General features: G+C 38.7%; 1 protein-coding gene across 1 annotated transcript in view; it reads left to right on the forward strand.

Annotated features, from left to right (window-relative positions):
* The window catches only part of LGR5 (leucine rich repeat containing G protein-coupled receptor 5), a 129,744-nt gene that overhangs the window by 77,207 nt on the left and 30,054 nt on the right, over window positions 1-22,483 (forward strand). Inside the window, exons 5-11 of the mRNA XM_090042537.1 lie at window positions 7,233-7,448; window positions 11,592-11,663; window positions 16,739-16,807; window positions 20,104-20,175; window positions 21,738-21,809; window positions 21,911-21,979; window positions 22,085-22,156. Coding sequence (XP_089898663.1) covers window positions 7,233-7,448; window positions 11,592-11,663; window positions 16,739-16,807; window positions 20,104-20,175; window positions 21,738-21,809; window positions 21,911-21,979; window positions 22,085-22,156 — 642 coding nt within the window. The remainder of the gene's footprint in view (window positions 1-7,232; window positions 7,449-11,591; window positions 11,664-16,738; window positions 16,808-20,103; window positions 20,176-21,737; window positions 21,810-21,910; window positions 21,980-22,084; window positions 22,157-22,483) is intronic.

The following is a 22,483-nucleotide window of genomic DNA, read 5'->3' on the forward strand; positions in this document are numbered from 1 at the left end:
TGTTCAGAAATGCCAGTCCAAGCTAGTTCTATCTATTTATCTATTTAGATTGTTATCTAAAAGGGATCTGTAAAAGATCATGTGATTCTACTGAATGAACTTTATTATAAAATTACAGCTCGTCTCTGCTTGTTTGTATCATAGATTCAGTTGAACTTATTTTATTTCTACATCCTATTTGTACATGCTGCATTCTATTTTCCCTCCCCATCCTCTAGTACAGAGGTTGTCTACCATGGGTTGTCAACTGGGGATGCTTGGAAAGCTCCCAGGGGGTACGTAGCAGCAGCACAGAGAAGCGGGGGGCACTCTGGGTTCTGCTGCCAGCACTTCTGGTTTTGCCACTGTGCAGGCAGGGCCCACCACCCCACACTTGTCCATCAGCCGCTGGGGACTCCCTGCCTCTCCACCAGCCACCGGGGGTACACAGACCAAAAAAGGTTGAAAACCTTTATGCTCTAGTAGCATAAGGGTATGTACTGGACAGACAAAAATTTATTTCTTCTACCTTCTGATAATATTGGTCTTTCCTTGCTGTTCTTTCTATTCTGAACAACAACTCCTCCATATTGTCCATGGCACATTACCTTTCACTAATCTCCCTCCTGAATAAAAGTCTTTGATTAAAAATAAGCAGATCATACAACATGCATGTTATAGTATGCTAAACTGATTTCAGTCCTGGAGGACTACAGGATTCTGCCAAGTGGATTCCTGTGCCTAGGTGAAGTCAGTGATGCTCTCTACAAGCCTAGTAGGCAGACTGGACAGCTTTCAGGATCAGAGCTTAAACTGTGAATAACCCAAACTAGCATTAAGGTTTTCCTATAATCTGTGTAGGGCTATGCTTTTAGATTTGGCTCTAATTTCTCATTACTTATTTTGAAATTTGAGATGAAAGCTCACATGACATGCTGAAGGTCACTTTCTAATTGCTATGTTTTTAAATCAATCTTCTCCCGATCATAAGGTATTTATTAAACCTGTAAAATAAGATTTTGTCATAAAGTGCACAAAAAGCTTCCGCTTACCAAATGCTAAAATGTTCCATTTCATCTTTCATCTTTAAAAACAAAAATATAGGGGGGAAGCTGAAAATTGCCTTCTACTCATTTAAAACAAATGGAGAAGGCTCGTTATTTCTATAATTAAATCTAAAAATAATGCTCTCCCTAAAACCCGGGATATTAAAATGCTCTCCAGTTTTACAAGGCACTGTCTAGCTTTGCTATCAAATATGATGATATGCTAGTTCAGTTTAACAAGCTCATAGGATTGAGTTAAATGATTATGAAGTTCTCATTGGAGGAGTCTAGACAAGATGCTTAATGCACATTGGACTAATTCTACTTCATATTAGTGCAGCTGGCAAAAACCATGTTAATGTGCAGTAGTTTTAATCCAGTGTACATTAAGCATCACGCACAAAGCATTCATCTGAGCTAATGTGCAGTTGCGCTGATTACAGTGCATTAAGTTAGCACAGGTACTAAACTTAATGCGCTACAGTTATGGTGCATTAATGAAGGTGTAGACATTCTATTGATATTGATACTGTTTCTGTATCATATGAGGAATTTAAGGGAGCAATCAAAGTGCTTTTATCCTGGAAATAACCAAGGGCTAAGGGAGTCACTTCCAAGTTTGACAGAACTGTGTCTTACAGCATCCCATAACTTTCCCTTGAAATCTAAAGTGAACAAAAACAAGAACAACATGGAGGACTAAACCTAACAATGTTTGGCATTTATACTGTTAAAGAAAATCTTCTCTCAACTGCCATGGTTACATCTGAATAATGCATTATCACGGGATTGTCAAGACTACAGTATTGTTAGTAGAGTTTTCAGGTCACTTGAATGTTCTCTTCCTTACCTTATTCACCGTGTAGAAGTAAAAGATCTTGGTGTTTTGCATATTGCCCAGATCTCTGACTGCCATTTTTCCCCATCTGTCTTGATGTCAAGAAGGTATTTAAACAAGAGTTCAATGGACATATACGTTCTACTATACCCAAGGACTTTAGGTTTGTGTGTGAGAATGCTTTTCACCAATACAATTACTATATAACAGCATGCTTTCTGCCTAGCTTTGTCTGACAAGCATTATTTCTCCAGATTAATAGCTATTTCTCAATCAATTCTAAGTTTCCTGTAATTTTTCTTGATAACTTGATGCTCAACTTACTATAAAGTCTTTTGTCAAAGTACATATGACATTCCTGTAGCTAAAGTTAAAAAAAAAATTGCACAAGAAATAATGTGATTTTTACCATATGACTGAGTTTGCAGATCTCCTAATGCTAACTATCATAATAAAAAGGAAACTCTAACATTCCTAATGAAGCAACTTATTTGCCATGCTTTAACTGGAAGTGTTTTAACAAAGAATACTGTGCTGGAAATTAAACTTTACGCTCTGTTTATCTTCATGTTTAGACACTGTGGTTAATAAGTAATATTAGCATTGTTCAGTCACACATGGAAATTTCCAAGATCAATCACATACCAAGCATGGCTTTCTTGCCTGTAGCTCATTGTTCATAATGGACATTAAAAAGCAAAGAATTACATTTACAGAAATATAGGCCACCTATTTCCTGCTTCTGTAAAAGGTCACTGAAGTTGTTTTCAACTTTAGGAAAAAGAGAAATATAAAAAGAATGCCTTACCCAGAGAGTTTGAGGTAAGAGGTACAGGAAAACAGAACAAACTTCTCTCTCTCTGTAGTTGGACTCAAGTAAGTGAACCTGCCTTGACAGGTGGCAGATTATGAATTCCAAAAAGGTTCATGTTGAATTTTGAAATATAATAAAGTTATCTGAGACATTTTCTATTTTTTTTTTAATCAATCTCTTTAGAAATGTCAGCTTCAAACAGTTGTTTTGTGGTTTGATTGCTCCTTTCTGAAAAGTTAAAATATTTTGTATATCAACATTACCTTGTAAAACAGTTGATTTTTGATGAAACCACATAAAAAAAAAAAATCACACAAGGGAAAATGTTTCATGCAATAAAGTTTGGAGATGATACAGTGATCCTAATTGTATGACAGTTAAACCTTTATTCCATATCATATCATCATGCATTCTCTCCCTGCAATAATTAGTGAAACCTGCATGAGGAAATCTGCTTTCTTAAAAGCTGTATGGAAACATATTGTACAATTCCAGAGCGCAGGCCAAGTTGTATGTGCATGTATACAAAGTTTCCCTAGAGATTATCTTTGCCTTTTCCTCATCTTGCTGCACATCTATGCGGAACTGGCCCTCTTGCTATATTGGGACAGCCTGAAGTACACTAACTTACACTGGACTACAGACAGCTATAGAGGATTGACATATCAAGATCACCAGAGTGCAGGACCATCCCAGCAAGATCCCTTTCCTTTGCCACACTAGCAGCAGGGAGGAAGATAAGTTTAAGAATCTCTAAGATAAGTGTATGCCACCCATAAACTTGAGTGATGGTCTCTAGACTTTAAATAGTGGAAGGATCAGATTACTCTAGCAGTGCAATGCAGATAGGTTGCACTACATCAGGGATGCAGGCTCATGGACTGCAGTTTTGCTTCTCTGTATCAGAAAGCCAGCTCCATTAAGCAACTGGCTTTGGATCTCTTGGGCAACCATATAAGACAGTTTTTATTATGCATATATATCAAAATGTATACACTCTGTCTGGGACTCAATTTTATATCTGCAGGTGCCTCAAGAAATCATCCAAATCTCGCCTTTGGATAAGAGACATTACTGGGAAGAAACCCCCAAGAGATGCTAAGTGCTCTCTACCACACTAAGGTGTTTGGCCGGGTAGGAACAGAGTTTTGAGTCAAAGGCAAGACACGAAAGAGTGACCTGCAGGGCTATATAATCACACATGTTCAGTGGCCTCAACATCTATCTAGGCAGCACAGAAGGGGTATCCTGTTTAAGGAGGCATAATGAAAACTAGGATGCCAGTATATCTTTACTATATTCTCCCTGTTTTGGACAGTATACACATACATTTTCTGGATTAGTCCAGATGTCCCTATTGCTTTAAACAGGCCTCATCCCAGTTCTTATAAACCCTTGCAAATAGTCATAAGAAAGACCCTTTGGCTAATTAATGTGATAGAACTGAGGAGGATCATGTGTTATTTATTCCTTCACACACCCATCAGGCTTATTATAGGACAAAACACTATATTCACCACCTCAGATCTTCTAGTAAATTTGCCCCAGTTCGAGTTCTCAAGCCAGTTGCCCCACACAAGTAGAACCAAAATTACAAGGAAGGGGCAGAGAGTGTGGAAGGAGAAAAGAAGGCTGTTTGGTTGAAATGACAAGGAACAGGCCCTCTGTCTACCCGATACCATTTGAAACTGACCATGCCACCATGCTCTTAACTTCTTTCCCGCTCCTACAAATATTCCATTATTTATTTGTTTTATCTTCGTCTTTCCAAGGGAGGAAATAAAGACCGTTTTCTTTTCTGACACCGAGCCTATGTATTTTCCAACAAATACTGCCTTCTTGATCTTTAGGGAACTATAATTATTGTCTTGTCTCAGACCCTGCATTTTTCAGTTGTGGGCCAAAAAACAGTAAAAGTTATTGATGGATTTAGTGTTTTACTCCTAAAGTATCATAGTCAGCCTTTTTACTTCATCCACTTTTAGAATGCAGTGAAATTATTCTTCTTTATATAACTTGTAATGCATATGGTTCAAGCATTCATCGTATGTTACAAGCAACTATAGTAAATTATGTTCTGCATAGTTTACTACATGCATTTACTTTGAAAGGTTTGGACATTTTAAATGAGCTCATGATAAATTTCATGCTGGATGTCATTTTATATGCTGCCTATCAGGCGAGATCAGATAATTCTGTTTCCCTAAACTGGCTTTCTTTGGAATATAATAGAAGCTTTCAAAATGCCTAAATGTTGTCTGTATATTTTAAATTATAAGTAAGGTCATGTTTCTGAGTTAATGGACTTATTTTAAAAGTGCCGAAACTTTGATCAACACTAGTGAAACAATTGACTGAAAATTGTAATTTTGTTCAAGGCTTTCTACATCACTATAAATTATTTACATGCTCACAGGAAACATAACTACAACTGAAACACTTTATCATCCGCAGGTAGGAAATGGTACTCAGGAATTAAAGGAAAAAAAGATTAGATAACAAAAGAACGTTTGTGGTAGTACTTTTTAAAAGCACTTGTGAGATGTGCAACTGGTAACGTTCTCTACTGTACAAACCATAGCGGCTTTTTGCTTTGCCATAAAGTTATCTAGCTATGAATCACAAGTAAATATGACTGTTCCTATATAAACATGTGCACTGTATGTTTTTAGATATGCATGTGTGTGCACGCATGTGCGGACACGCACATACTTATATATGCATATGCACAAAGCAAGGGGACAACTCTTAAATTAGGAAATTTATACTTGAAAGTAATCAAATCCTAAATTTGCTGTAAAATGCTGGAATAGTAAAACTGTGATCTTACTGAAATAAACTGAAGTATTGCCATTTCATCCATCGCTTCTCAGATAAGCAATTGTGTTAAATCCAAAATAAGTATTGCAGGTTAGGACCAGGGACTGCAAGTTCAGGTCACATATGGGAAATGATGTTAACTCAGAAACAGTAACACATTTAAATTGAATGAAGCCTCCATACTTTAATCAGTGTAACTGTCAAACTAGCACAACTGCAAGTCCTTAGTTTACATACAGACATCATGCAGACGAGAAATTTACTTCTAGCCAAACAAAAAGAAACCTCATCTATTTGCTCAAATTATGCCTTATTTGAAAGTTCTGTTGTTGCTGGGGAGATGCAGCATGAATATTTCTAAACATTTCCAGCCTTGCAGATTTGTTGACAGACCCTTGAGTTATTTTGGAAGCTCAGTCTCTGCTGCCTCCCATGTCAGTTATTATATAGAAAATTTAATTGTACAAGGGCTTTGACACTGAACTTCATAAATTTGTTCCAACTGACCTTGTCTCAGTTATTTGCCAGTTTGGCACAGAGCCTTCAGTTTCATTATTTGTTCTCATGCAATAGGTAGAAGTAGTGTGGCATAATAAGACGGAATGGACCTGACATTTTACATGACTATAAATGAGGAAGCAGCTTTAAATAAAAAGATTAGTATGTCTGTCATAAATAGTATTCCATTTCTCTCAAACAGACTAAATTGGGGTTGTGCAGAAATACTTCATTACACTCTGGGTGCACGTTTTTTCTGTAACACTTTCAAATGTTCTATTTTTAATTTCTCCTGTATATCTGAGACCTAATCAAATGCTGAGCAATTACTTTTATGCTGCAAATAAGTGTGCAAGTCCCAAAAGCAGTTTAAATGCAGGCAGAAACCATAGGAGTTATAAGCAATATATTGATCATATATGGTCCTAAAGTTTTGGTTAATTGATGTGTATTTTCACTTATTTCTCTACCAGGAACTAAATTATATCATTAAAATCTATGTGTTATATGGAGCCCAACTCTTATTTCATAGCTATGTACACCTGCATAACTGCAATGAAATCAGTAAAATTACTTGTTATTTCCAACGATGTGAGAGCAGAAGATGGCCTACAGAGCTCAGAGAAAAAGCAGGAAATTATGTGAAAGCTTTTTAAGAGCTTTTAAATAGTCCTCTGAGTGACTGTACTCCCTCTGTTGGCTCTGCAGCAACCCACATGTATTTCTTAACTTTTTCTTGAGATGAACACACCTCATCAGCAACACTCTGTGCCTTTAAACACCACATTAATTTCACCTTTTGTTAGAAATATAGGCATACATAATATTTAACAAAATGTAAATAAATCTTATTTTCAGATGGTAAAGAAATCCATGCAGTCTGCAAAAAAAATTCATTACTTGGACTCAATCTCATGACTTGGATTCTTAGAAATAATGAAATAGTTTCTGGTTTTAATCCCTCAGGATGATGGAGAATGCTTAAAGGAAACAATCTTATGTTCATCAGCCCATGGGGAAGCAGGTACTTGGCTCTGTTCAAAAGTGACTGATCCCTTCTTTTGATAAAAGAAAGGCACTGATGACTCCAAAGGAAGTCTGTTTTATTGACTAAAAAAGTGCTAGGAAAAAATCTCTCCCTTTAGGTACTGCACTTGACAATGTTCTTTAAATTCATGGTATCAATCCACTTCATTTTTCTCAGGGAGTCATTTTCTTACATTTCTATTTCTCTTAGTCGTCTGGATGCCAACCACATAAACTATGTGCCACCCAACTGCTTCAGTGGCTTGGTCTCTCTTAGACACCTATGGCTGGATGACAACTCTTTGACAGAAATTCCTGTACAGGCTTTTAGGAGTTTGCCAGCTCTTCAGGCAATGACGCTGGCACTGAATAAAATCCATCATATTCCAGACTATGCTTTTGGAAACCTCTCCAGTTTGGTAGTTCTGTAAGTTATATTGCTGTTTTGCTTTGTTTTGTGTTTTGTTTTTAAATTACAAGGTCTTGCAAAGGAGTCAGGAATTGATTTTCTTTTTGTAATAAATTACTTTAATATGGAATATATAAAGTAAGTTTAGCTAGAGAGACAAAGTTTAATAACTCAACTGTCCCCCAGAAACTGAACAATTTATAAAATGTTCAGGTTACTTAATATAGGGCACTATTTTATGGTACATTGTTCACATTACATTGTGTGCTTGGCCTATAAATCTGAAGGTTGCCCTTCATTCTTGCACTGTGGGTAGAGCTACAACTTCTACTAGAGCACTCAACAACCCTGCTACCCCTTTTAATATGTAGCTTACAAATCTAAATTAAGTTCCCTGCATCATTACTTTTGCAAAAGGAAAAAAGCCTTTCATTTAAAATTCAAGTGAAAGGTAAATTTAAAAAAATAAATAAACCAAAACTTGTTTTTATCTTCTTAGAGCTAAGATACTACATTTATGAAATCATGTTGATTGAAAACTGTTTAAAATTATTCATCTCCAATAAAGAATTGTGAAAGAAAATTAACAATGCCAGTAAATCTTTACCAAAATAAACCCACTAGACTATATGACAATTTTTTCCTTAGGACTATGGTGCAGTATTGATATCATGAGGCTAGGCTGGGCAAACAGAAATAAAGTAAAATTCTTTAAAGCAGTGGTCTCCAAAGTGGGGTGTGCGCACCCCACAGGGTGCGCAAGATGATCCATTGGGGTGCGGGAAGAAAATATTAGAACATCTATTTATATTTATTTTTTATCTATATATTGTACATAATATATTAGTACAGTAGTACATGTATATTATTTATAAATAAATAAATATACATATATTGGGGGTGCATGCTCAAAATTTTTTTTTCCAATAGGGGTGCGCGATCAAAAAAGTTTGGAGACCACTGCTTTAAAGGACTATGATGGCAAGCTAACAAAATTCCTCTTATAGGCTAGGGACAGCTGTACAAAAAGCCTGAGCCTGAATTGATTCAATCCATGCAGGTTAGTCTAGGCTGAACTGGTTTGAAACCAGACAAACATTCTCTGTGGATTAAAGAAATGCAGGCATATGCCTGCAGTGACTCAGGGTAGAAGCCTGGGGGTGCTTGAGCAGCCCCCCTTTCCTTTCCACAGTGGTGAGCTGTGGGGACATGGTCAGATCCCAGCAGGAAGCTCTGATTGGGTGGGGGGTGGGGGTCTGCATCCCCTTGCTGCTTCTGACCAGCACAGTAGGGAGTTGATAACAGCATTTAACACCCCATCCAGAAAACAAAAGGCTCTCTCATTAGTTCAAGATCTTCTTAAACAGCTTTTTCCAAGGAAGAAATGGAGGGACCAAAAGCCCCATGCACACACTGGCCTGTCTGCCTTACACAGACACTTCTCAGCATTAGCTAACATACCACATGCTGGCTATAGTCCATGCTGTGAGAGGGAATACCTGCTTGAGCAGGGAGTGTGCGTGTGTCGGGGGGAGGGGATCAGCCAGGAAGCAGAGGGGAGGGGCCAGCCCAGATCTCTGGACTTGAGAGTCCTGCCCAGGGTTGGAAAGCATCTGGGATGCTGGGGGGTTCTGGTTTAAGTTAAACCAGGAAAGGGGCAAACATTGCATAAACCAGTTTGACCCAAATCATTTAAGTCTGATACCGTATTCAACCAGGTTTACGTCAAACCCATTTCAGCCATTTTCAAACTGGTTTATGTGTACTGAATATATGTTCTGTTACAGGATTTTAAACCAGTTTGTCTAATGTCTGTCCCTAGCCATAGATTGCATAGATACAGCTACATTTATATATGTTTAATTCCAATACTGCTAAATGAAATGGATGAAACACTTGCAGCAAAAACTGAGCGCGAATGCCATGATATCAAAAATGTACTTTATATCTTTTGGGAACATCCCAAGTGCAAAAATTACTGCACCAGGTTAGAGAATTGATGTAGGTAATATTTAAGGCAGGAGTGTCAAACTCACTTACAACCCTGGGCTGGATCTTGTCTGTGGAGCTCCTTGTAGGTCAGATCTGATCCAGGGCATTGGGCAGCTGCTACAGCAGCAGTGGCCACTGGGGCCATCATAGCAACAGTGGAGCAAGCAACAGTGGGGCAACCTGCCAGGCAGCCACTTGCTGTTGCAGAGGCAAGTGGCAGTAGGCTAGGCAGCCACAGGGTGACCAAGGGCTATTGTTGCACAACCCTCAGTCCCTTGCCTACCTCCAATGGCCATGCCCACTGAGGCAACAAAGCCCTGGACTTGACAGCAGGCCATGTCCACCATTGGCCATGTCCCCAGTTTCCATGTAGCCTGCCAGTAGCACAGCCAGCTGCATGGAACAGTTCCATGCACCAGGTCTAGGCCATGAGCTCTATGTTTGACACCCCTAGTTTAAGGCCTAAACTGGTATGTTTAAAAAAGGGAGCATCCTGAAGGTTTGTGAATTATACTGAACTACTACCTATTAGATGATAAATATATTTTAGTATATTTTGATGTCATCTGACAGCCATGATGTCAACCTTTGTCATTCTCAGATTTGATTATTTCAGTGTAGCCTAGCAAAAGCTAGCAAAAAAGCCCATCCATCACCTCATATTTGTGCTAAATGAATATGAAGTGACTTTGGAAAGGTACCATTACCACAGGGTTCACACGGTACACAGAAAACACCACTGCCACATACTAGAAAATCTATACATTATGACTAGGCATAGAGAAATTGAATTTCAGCATTACATTTAAAAACATTTGTAGATCATAGTTTTTAAAGGAATGGGCCATATCATTTGGTAGAACTTCTAGATCTCTGAATTGTTTTTATCCTCTTACATATTAGCTCACATCTCTACTTCATTTTCCCATCTCAACCGCTACAACCTCTGTAACATTAGGTAGGACACTTATGAAGATAAAAAAAAGTTTACTTTGATGCAGTGTTTACTACTGCATGGTGAAATTCCCCCTATGCTCTTAATTTCCTGTCTGGATCCCGGATGTCAGTGTGAACAGGGTTGAGCTTATGGCTGTTAAAGATAAAAAGAAACTGAAGTTTGGGGATTAACTCTTCTAGTCAATATATTTGGGATTAAAGTTGCTTTCTAGGGAGGGAAAAACACCTTCATTCCAATGTCATAATCAATAACTTTTAGACATAGTTTAAAAAATACATGAGCTTAGTCTCTCATTGACTAGACCGCCTCTTCATTCAACATGCTACTCCCACGGTTTCTCTCAAGACCATGGGGGTGGATGGACAAAAGTAAAATGAAAGACAAGTCAGCTGGAAAAACATTCTCTTAAGAAAAATACATTAAGTAACATTCATTCAGGCTAATGATCTGCACACAGAGCTTTTAAAAAAGAAATATATCTGAAAATTTAGAAATAAATTGAAGCAGCAGCATCTCAGTTCAGAATTTGAATGCCTCAGAAATCAGATTTATGCACTAGTTTGGGTTCAAACTCTGCCAATAATAGTAAACTAAAAATTCCTCAAACTATCTGACAGACTATTGGAAAGTAAGTGATTATTATTCTAGTTGAAGAGTCAAGTTATATCCATCAGGGAGGTCAGTTATATTTATTAACACACACTGAATTTCTAATAATTGTTAGGTGGATATATCAATTTCCTTCTCTAGGTTTCATGTATGTATTGGCCTCTTCCCCCAAGAAAAGGCCATAGTTTTTAAGGCATGGTCTTATTTAAATATATTTTTAAATAAAATCACGAGTAAAGCTATTTCTGAAGTTACCTAGCATATAATAGTCAGTCACTAAATGTCTAAAACTTGAACTTTATGAAAAGCATCTTTTCAAACAGAAATGAAGAAAGGAAACAAATACACAATCCATGCAATTTAAAAAACAAAATGCTTCTATGGAACAAAATCAAAGCCTGAAAGGATAGGTGAATATAGGGGGTGAGTGCAGAAGAGGTAGGAAAATTCCTTCCTATGCATGCTCTTGCAGAAGCATGACTTGCATATAATCAGTCCATGCCTGAAAATAAGTTTCTTTTGATTTAACCATCAAAATGTTTTGCTTAAGTCCACTGTGTGCAATGTGCTTTCCTGACTGTGCTCTTAATGTTCCCCTGCAGACATCTCCATAACAATAGAATCTACTCCCTGGGAAAGAAATGCTTTGATGGGCTCCACAGCCTAGAGACTTTGTGAGTTGACCTCTTATTTGTTTCCCTTTTTTCAGTGTTTTCATTTATATTCTGAAAGAATAAAAATGGCCTAAAAGCCAATCATGGTTTTTGGCTTGCTTGTTCATTACAGGCTCTAAAAGATTGTTTCCAATGAGTGTACATAACTTACCATAGGCTCAGCTATTAATTAAGTTGGCCTTTTAGCAGGCATTGTAAATTAATAAATTATTTAATAATATTTTAAATATGTATCAGACACTGAATGAGAAATAGCTATTTAGGGACAGTTGTGTTTGCCTAGATAGTCCGATTTGTCAATCTTTAGTCAGGAAAGCTAAGGTTTAGATTAGAATAAAGAGCATCCTATCAAAAGTTTTTTAAACTTTACAGACTGCATCTTGCCATATAGCTTGCATGCAGAAACAGTCAGAACCTTTGACTTCTTGAACAAAAGAAAAACACTGTCAATACTGTATTTACTCAAATATAAGACAACCCTAAATATAAAATGACCCTCCAATAATTAGAATCTATATATGGAAAAACTATAAGTTTGTTATAATTATCCAGGTATAGAAGCTAATTATTGGAGATCTGCCTTGAATTTGTTCCCTTTCCAATGCTACAGCAGGGAAAATAACTCCGGGAGCCTTCCCCCAGCTCTTCCCCCTGTAGTACCTCATCCCCTCCTTACTGTCAGACCTTGCTTTCCCCATGCATATGGAAATGAGGAGCAAATCTGAAAACACTGACCTTGAAATATACATAGCTGTAATAATTTTCATATAGTACCCATAGATGTACTTCATCCAGAATTGATGCATTTTATCTTTTTTGAAACTGCTGCAAGTTTTAGCACAGGTACCCCATAGACACACTTTCAAACAGCACTTTTGTATCTACTTTATATATCATATAAACTCCACTGGATCTTAGCATTAAAGAAAGGCTGAGATTATGCATGATATTAATCCAAAGCCAAAAGGCTTGATTTAGTATGCAGCTCATTAGGCTAGTCCCAGCAAAGTCAACAATGTGTTAAGTCATGGTGAACCTAGAGCTCAGCACTGCTCATTGTGTGTGTGTACTCCAGATACCCCTACATAGGATCCATGTGCTATTTAGCCCCCCCTCTCATGACTGGAACCAGGTATTCTTCTCATGAGTTGTGAGATCCAGAAATTTATATGCAGATGAGGTGCAGGGCAACCTGGTGCAGTTCTGCCTCATGGAATGTGGGGCCACACTAATCATATGCTGTGGTGGGCCATTAGGGGGTGCTCCTGTGCTGAGCCACCCACCTCACTGTGCCCAACCAACTTCCAGGCTCTGAGTGCCTCCCTGGGGGTGCCTCACATCTGGCTGACCCCCTTCATGAAGCACATCCACTAGCCTGGGGGTAACGCCACCACCACCCAGGGTCTGGACTTATCCTGGCTCTGAACCCCCTGAGAAACACAGGCCTAGTAGCCCTTGAGGGTACTTGACCCTCTTCAAGAACTTGGAGTGCTTCCCTCAGTCTGAAGCACAAATAGTGGTCACCCTTAGTCAGCCAGACCAAAAGGACCTCAAGGCATAATCTAGACCCACCACAATATGTCTCCCATGCTAGGTACAAAGGAGAACTTTATTGGTTACAAGGAGAAGGTTTGAATAGAGTACAGGGTAAAGCAATATCCAAGAAATCCCATAGATCAAACTGGGATGGCTGGGTAACTATATATCTAGTTAGAGCTCAGGTAGCTTACTCACAAGTATCATCCAGAGGCAGGTGAAGAGTCCCCTGGAGGCAGGCAGTAAATTGATCATGAGTTTCAAGAGAGAGAGCAAATTTCAGATGGTCCAGCTTTTTTTTCTGAGTTTTTTCATCATGGCTACTGCCCTTCCTCCTAGGCAGTCCTTAATTTATATAGACCTTATGACCTCATTTACCTGGTCCAATGGAGGTCAGCACCTGTTGGCTGCCAACCAACCAATTTGAAATGCATCACTGGTTGCAGGGTCTCTAGCCCCCTCCCAGTCAGGTTGGCATTTACTTAGAACAATAGGGAGCATAGGCCCCTAATCCAGGTATGTGATGCCAGTCACATGGGCAGAGGGACCAGGTTTGCTCCCTCCATCAGGAATGTATCTAGCTCAGGTTACAACTCAGTGTCACCTGAGAGAGGGATGTCTGCCCTCTCATAGTTTCAGAGTTTCTAGGGTCGGAAGGGACCTGAGTAGATCATCTAGTCTGATCCCCCGCCACGGCAGGAAATAATACTGGGGTCAAACGACCCCAGCAAGATGTTCATCCAACCTCCTCTTAAAAACCCCCAGGGTAGGAGCCAGCACCACTTCTCTTGGAAGTTGGTTCCAGATCCTAGCCGCCCTGACAGTCAAGTAGTGCTTCCTGATATCTAACCTAAACCTACCCTCTGCCAGCTTGTGACTGTTATTCCTGGTCACTCCTGGCAGTGCACGGGGGAATAGTGACTCCCCCAATGCCTGCTGATCCCCCCTGACTAGTTTATAACAGGCCACAAGATCCCCCCTCAGCCTTCTCTTTTGGAGGCTGAACAGGTTCAGGTCCCGTAGCCTCTCCTCATAGGGCCTGCCCTGCTGTCCCCTTGATCATGCGAGTGGCCTTCCTCTGGACCCTCTCAATGTTGTCCACATCCCTCTTGAAGTGCGGCGCCCAGAACTGGACGCAGTACTCCAGCTGTGGCCTGACCAGTGCCACATAGAGGGGGAAGATCACCTCTTTGGACCTGCTTGAGATGCATCTGTGGATGCATGACAAGGTACAGTTGGCCTTCCTGACTGCCTCCCCACACTGCCAGCCCATGTTCATCTTGGAGTCAATTATGACTCCAAGATCCTTTTCCGCCTCCGTGCTGACAAGAGGGGAGTTCCCTAGCCTGTAGGTATGGTGCCGGTTGTTCCTCCCCAGGTGCATCACCTTGCACTCGTCTGTGTTGAATCCCATCCTATTCACATCCACCCACCCTTGTAGCCTGTCTAGGTCTGATTGAAGCCTGATGCTTCCTTCTAGTGTGCCCACATCCCCCCACATCTTAGTGTCATCTGTTAACCAAATTGCCACATAGCAGAGTTTTGTGGGAGAGACAAAGGTGGCATTCTGCCACATATGCAACAGGCTGAGAAAGGGGGTGGCAGAGGGATTTTGGGTGAACTCTATAGGGCCCCATTTGATGATGTTTGCTGGACATTTAAGGCTGGTAAAGAAACAGGAATCATTGTGAATGGGGAAGAAAAGTGCAGCTTAGCTGTGGGAGTGAGGAGAAAGTAAAAATGTATTTAGTGTTGTGGTTCACCGTGACTTGAAAGAGTCAGCTCTGAGGGGAACTGTGCTCAATGAGCATTACCATATATCTTACTCAGGTGGGCTGTATTAACCTATTCTTCCTATTAGCAGGTTTGCCCAAGATATGGGATAATATGCTGATGGGATATGTGTTTTAGTCATGCTCAGTGTTGGCTGCACTTAATCAACTTCATAGCCAGTTTCAATTACTAAGCACATACTGCATTTGGCAGCAGTTTAATGATAAGCAATGTATTAAATGAGGTTTCCTTGTATTCAAATGTAAGATGGGGTGGGGGTTCCCCTCTGCTGACTAGGGGAAAAAACCTTGTCTTGTATTTGAGCAAATATGGTCATTATAAATGCATGCCATTATAAATACATTACTATATCAACTATCAGTCTTTAGAGGATTCACTTGAAAATTGTCTCTGGCAGAGAGTTTAAATCACCTCAGTTTTTGTTATAGTTCTATTCATTGCAGGTAAAAGCAGTACAGTTGAAGTTTTCCTGAATTGTTTACAAAACATGCTTCTCAAAAAAGGTGAAAGAAAAACTAAAAGCCATTCCTGAAATATAAAGCAATGTAATTTGTTGCATGTAGAAATAAAAATATCACCACCTATATTTAAAATTGGACTGCAGACTCCTTACCCTTTCGTGCTATTAAGGGTAGAAATCATCACATATCCATTCCCCTCCATCTTCCATACCAGAACCAACTGAATCCTCTCCACTAGTATGCTATTGACAGGTTTCACCCAACCAGAGCACAAAAGAGGCCCAAAGGCATTTGGGCTGGTGCTTATGGTGATACTAAATCTCAAACATAAATCCTCCTCTGAACCTAATGGCTGGTTTTCTTTTTAATCAACAGGTTCATGTAGCTTTCACTTTGCTTCCTGATCCTAGTGCTACTGTAAAGTCATCACGCCATGTTTCTCCTTAACCTTAATCACATAAATTAACCCTTCTTTACTAAACCTTTTGTCACTGGGAATCATCAGTACAACTTTGACTTCTAGTCCACAAAGAGTTCAGAGAAAGTCTCTCAGTATAATAAGTGAACAGAAGGGGGGAAATTTGATACTTTATGTAGACTTATGTTCTGAAATAGCAAAAAAGGTTAAGATAACTGCCCAACCCCACCCACCTAGTATGAAAGGAGAAACTGTAGATGATAACCTTGAACTTAGGAAGAAGGGTAAGAGCAGCTGTGAAAGAGTACAGTACTTCCTAACAACATTTATGATTGCACTACCTGGCAGGACAATCAATGGAGAGGTTGTTTTGAGATTCATCACTAGGATAAATGATTGTTACACAAAGGCTAACATGTGCACTGGTGCCTTTGAGAACTGATGGGTCTCAGTGAGTGTCATGGAACAAGTGTTAGCAAGTATAGCCAAGGCAGGTTATAAATGCCCATAAAATAGTTAATCAAACCACAGAGTCTGGAATAAAGTCTGGCTTATTCCTATCTGTATAATTCAGTACCATCTTGTTCCAGTCTACTGTCACATGTAACAGTAAATATATAATACCTCCTTTATCTGGACAAATAAGCTTTTATTTACATTTTTAAAGCTATATTCTCTGCAAAGCAGAAGTTTCTGAAGTGCTCTGGCGAGCTGCACAGTTTAACAAAACAAGCCTATCTTAATTTTGGTTTCAACTATTTCTTTATTTAATGCCTGGAAGATGACACTTTCTTATGAACACTAACAAGTTCTGTGTTATCCCTTAACAATTTCTAATGTAACTACTGCAATCTATTTTTGTGCAGAGATTTAAATTATAACAGTCTGGATGAGTTCCCCAGTGCTATCAGGACACTCACAAACCTCAAAGAGCTGTAAGTATTGAACTTGGCTCTAGAAAGAAAATGTTTCATTTGATTTATTGATTGATTTATTTTAAAAATGCTGATGATTTTATCAGTGTGCTGTATAAGTAGTCTCCTGGAAATATTACTAAACATACCAATATGTAAAAGAGGTAATTTTCAATATTTAGTTTTGAACATATACATGATGATAATTTTTATATTTTATATTGAATCATAGTATTTCAACAGGGTTTCATTTTATGGAACACTATGCTTGAAATACAATATAGGAAAAGAGTAAAAGGGGCCCTCTTAATTAAGCTTCAGCCCCAAATTGGAACTGTGTTTGAAATGGGCATTCAAAAAAAACAACTACCGTATTCGGCTGGGCAAAGAAACAGAAGTAGGGATTCATGTTAGCCCATAGGAATTCTATTTTTTTTCCATTTTTAACTTTAATTTAAAACAGTTTCTTTTCAATGCAAACATTCCTCTGTAATGCTGTAAACCCCCAAACTTCTGAAAGTACAGGCATAGTATGTAAAGCAGGTCAAAATTGATCAGTGTAGGTTATAGTGCAGACCAAATGAACTACCAAAAAGAAACAAACAGCATTAAAAGTTACCAGTGATCTAGATTTTTAAAGTTATTTCTATGTGATTTATCTACAGTGTTAGTGGCAGCACTTTATAAATTTTTTTAATAATATGAATAATCTCAGATCCACTGGACTATTAACAGTGGTTTGTGCTGCTATTGCACAATAGAAATGGAGGCATGGGGTTTCCTTCAGCATGAGAAATTCTCAGGCAATGTAATGCCATAAAGCAACATCTGTCCCAATACTATATATCTGGCATAGGGAGCATATCAGGATTAATTTAATGTGACCATGAGATACTAAATTCACCTTATTCCAAGATGTCATAAGAGCCCCTTGGGACAATAAGCAGTTAGTTTACCATATTACAAGCTGGAAGTGGCTTCTGCTGACTTCAGGATTGGGTTCTCATAGGCTAGGAACATAAATGATATGCTGAACACAGATCATAACACATAGAAGTTGGAATGGGTGCAATCCTTAGTGCTTTGAATGAAACAATATGTTGCCTGACAGTATATCAGGTAGTTGTCTCCCCATAGTAAGGTCTCCTAATGTCAGACTACATAGCTTCAGCCAGTATTTTGAAATGCCTTTAATTCAGTCTCTCTCGAATAGGAAAACTGCTCTGAAGCATGAAATTGCAATAGTTTAAAATGCCAATTTAGCAAGGTACTTTAAGAATTTGCTTAAGAGCTTTGCTCAATTAAGATTTAAAAGCCAATCTGTAAAGCATCTCCTGAGTACTGACTGCCTTGAGCTTCCACTGATTTAAATGGGACTTGAGGACATTCAGTATCGCCTAACAGGTGTGTGGCACTTTGAAAGATCAACACTTAGACCTGCATCTTTCAAACACTTACGCACCTTCTTTTAAGTGCAAGTGCTCCTCATGTGCTTAAGGCTGAGTACATGAAGAAGTGGTTGCATTACAAGGAATTGAAGCCACCTTATATATAAACTGCTTTACACCGTGTAGCTGTCACTACACATTTCCTTTTGAATAAAGGGAATGTTATTCCCCTTAAACCAACAAGGAAAGCTCTAGTTTGTGGAGGGAGTAGTATTCTCCCTGCAAGTTAACCAGGACTTTCCTTAGCTACTTCTGCCATGCAGGGAGCAGAAGACTAACGTGGAAAGTCCAGCTCAGTGATATCTGGGCCATCAAATGAATCATTATGTTGGTTTTAGATAGAATAAATGGGGCTTTTCATTTTGGGGTTTTTTTTGTTTTTGTTTGGTCTAACTGCATCATAGGCACATTTGTTGTTATTGTTGCTGTTATATGTGATATATAAGAAGTGATCCATATTGTAGAGCCTTGCTTTTTTAACCCAGTAACAGAGGCAGGACAACTGCTTCAGTGAAACTGATAATCAGGACTTGGTACAAGTAATGACTGGGGATGCTTGCATCAGTGAACAATTCAAGGCTTTCTAAACGCACAAATTAAATCTGGAAAGCCTTTTTCATACCCGACTGAACTAATGAAAGTTTCCCACACAAATCATCATTGTTCCTTTTCAAACCTTAGTTGTTTCTTTTGTTTTTAACAATGGTGAATTACTCATATGAATAAAATCCAGTAATTAATTACATAACAAAGACTTGGTCTCCTTCCTAGAAGGCAGTAAGCACATTATATAGCTTGTTCATTTGGATAATGATTCAAGAAAGAAAGAACCCAAAGAGGTTCAACATATGGTATGTCATGACATTACATGTTGCATAAACTGAAGTAATCCCAGCAAACGGGATGAAGCAAGACAAATTTTGAAAACAATACTTTTGATTTTTCCTTGATCAGTATTATAGTCTCTGTCTTGACTAGATAGAGCAAGACACTGTTGCCTACAGCTACAGAGGTTTTCAGTGTATTGCATTATACACAGAAAAGCTATTGTGAAATAAACTAGAGTATGAATTCAGACCACAATAGCTCTCCCGCACTGACTCCCTTTGTGGACATTCTTCTTATACAATGGAACTACACCAGGGGTTGGCAACCATGGACCAGATCTGGTCTGTGACTGCATCTTGGTGGCACTTGGCGATGGTGGGGAGCTTCAGCTCTGGGCCCTCTCCTGCCATGCCACTGTGAGGATGATTGCCAGAGGGGGCACGGTCCTAACACTTGCCCACCTCTGACCCAGAGGAGGGGGGTCATTTCAGCCCTCAGCCAGAAGAGGTTGCCTATCCCTAATTTACATTTCAGGGGGGATGCTGATGTTTTAACAATGGCAGCAGCATTAAGGCAGCTGGGACCTCTGAAATTGATGCCATTCTGCCAGAAGCTTCTCTGTCACTGGAGCTAAACCAGCTCCTCCAAATAAACTGTGCCAGTAGAAGCCACCTATGGAGGGTAACAGAGCTGTATCAGCTACAGGGTGATGATATAGGACTTCTACCCAATGTAGCGTTGCTAGCAGAAGTTGATAATATAGGAACAGCCTAGGAATGCTTTTTGAGCTTAATCTACTCCCAAAGTGGACTCAGCTAAACTGCAAAATACGGGATTTTCAATGCAGAATGGGCATATCCATATGGGGGGGGGGATAGTGCACAATACTTATTCCAGGTATGAGCAAGTTTGTAGTTCTGTGGTACTCTGGAAAATAAGGAGTTACTCCTAAAATATAGCAACACATTGGTTTTTTTAAACATACCACAGGTCTTGTATTTGTGCTTTCTATTGTTATGCAAAGTATTGTTTCACTTCTAGGGGATTTCATAGTAATAACATCAAATCAATACCAGAGCAAGCATTTGTGGGGAATCCATCACTTATAACAATGTAAGTAGCCTCTTTTTGTTTGGTTTGAGCATTTTTGTTTGGGTTTTTTTTGGTAGAAAACATGAAGTTGAATATAACATTTTTCTTCAGTGTTTCATTTTTTCTATAGTTCTCATTCTATATGTGTGTTGTATAGTAGCATAATGCGAGTGGACTGGGTCTAATGCCTTTCAAACCATTCAGCTTTCCCAATCCCACATGCTACTCTTGTAGGGGGATAAACATTCCCCCAGTGACCTTTGACCCTTTACTCAACCTTTTACTTCTGATCAACTTTTTTGACACCACAGTGCAGGAGCTAGCAAAAGATTATTTTCATTTGTTTATGCCAGTCTCAGATTGAATAATGATGAATTGTTAAATAAAAGCCTAAATGAAATATTCACTTACCTTAATGGATTCTAAAGAAAGCTGTGCTACCTGGGATGAGAAGAATAGAGACCTTTTATAGCATGGCAGAAATAGTCTTCTCCTCTCAGGATCTGACAGATCAGTGTACCAGAGAATTTTGTACATCCTTATAGCCTGTGTCTAAAGACCCAGGGCTCTGTCCTTATTAACAAAAATGTTTCATCGTTTATAGGAAATACAGTCTTATGCTTGCCCAGACTGTTATGTTATATTACTTCCAAACTCAATACAGAGTGGTAAAAACCTGAGTTTGCCCCTTGCTACCTCTAACCACATATAGACCATCATTACTACAAAGAATGCCTGCTTTTGACATTAGTTTTGTTCCACATCTTTGAGAAAGTCCTTTTGTTAGCATTGCAGAGCCTTCCGAACCATTGGCAAAATTTAAAAGAAAAAGCTTTTCCTCTCCTCATCTTTCATAGCAAAACAGATATTTGAACACAAATCGTGAAGATTAAATATCTTTGAAACATTGCATCATAGTACACCTATCTGCTCCAGAGCAAATAAAGGAGATTGAACATTATTCCTTTAGTTCATAATCCTGAAATGGAAAGATATATGAAATACAATATACATTGTTATACTAAAGCAGACCAGCCATTGAGCCATCATATCTCTTCTGGTAAAGCATGGCTCCCTCAAGCTCATGGGTTCAACTATGCAGGCCTGAGGAAGAGATGAAAGCTATCACTAATACCGTTTTAAGGCTTGTAACTACTTCCTCCAAAATCGCTGGTGTGCACAAAAGCAGCATGACTTAAAAGTGCAATAAAAGGTTTTCCAGTAAAACTCCTGTTTCTAGACAGGTAGATACCTTAAACATCACTGATCCATATTTGATATTTTACCTTGGGTACCCTACCATTGCCAGTTTGGCAGGCAGATTTTATAAATGGAAGAAAAAAAGGAAAATCTTGTTGCAGTAGGGTAATATGAAAACATAAGAAATGGATAGCCTGTTGAAACTGCTAAAGTATTCAAAAGGTGGCTGCTACAGATAGATAAAGAGTCAGAAAGAGAGACAGTCAAAGGTGCGTGAAATTTCCATATCATCATCCTCACATAGTCTCACCTCTATTTCTGAAGTATACTCTCACATCCAAAATTATTAAAATGTACTTAAAATACTTTCTTCTTTTTTGCAGTCATTTCTATGACAACCCTATCCAGCTTGTTGGAAAATCTGCGTTTCAACACTTACCAGAACTCAGAACCCTGTATGTTTTCTTCAAAAACTCGTTGACATTGAATATCCAATTCATTATGAAGCTTGTCCTGTACTTTTCTCCCAGTAACGATACTTTGTTTTCGACTCTAGGACTTTAAATGGTGCTTCACAAATAACTGAGTTTCCTGACCTGACTGGGACAACAAGCCTAGAGAGTTTGTAAGTGATAGACAAATGCTTCAACATTATGTAAAACAAAACATTAATTTTCACACTTTAGAGTGAGAGAAAGAAAAAATAATCTATTTTTTTTTATTTCAACAGGACCCTCACAGGAGCACAGATCACCTCTCTTCCCAAAACCGCGTGTGATCAGTTATCTAATCTCCAAGTGCTGTATGTTTCAGTAAGGCTAATAATGCCTGTTAATGCAGAAGTATAATGGCTGGATTAAGTGACATATGTTTGTGGAATACTGTAATCTACTTATTATCAGTTTGTTGGTTATTTGCATTAAATACGACCTAGAATTCAAATCAAAGATCAGAGCCCCATAGTGCTAGGGTATGTTCCAACATGTAACAAATAAAACAGTCCCTGTCCTGGAAAATGGGCATGTCAGTCAGGATTTTCCAGATAGGACCAGTGCAAAAAACAATTTTTATATATAAATTATATTGTACATTTTTAGGAAAAGGTAACACAAGATGCAACTTAATAGCA

Source organism: Crocodylus siamensis, chromosome 4, assembly GCF_052110815.1.
Source record: "Crocodylus siamensis isolate JL-2025a chromosome 4, ASM5211081v1, whole genome shotgun sequence".
NCBI lineage: Eukaryota > Metazoa > Chordata > Crocodylia > Crocodylidae > Crocodylus > Crocodylus siamensis.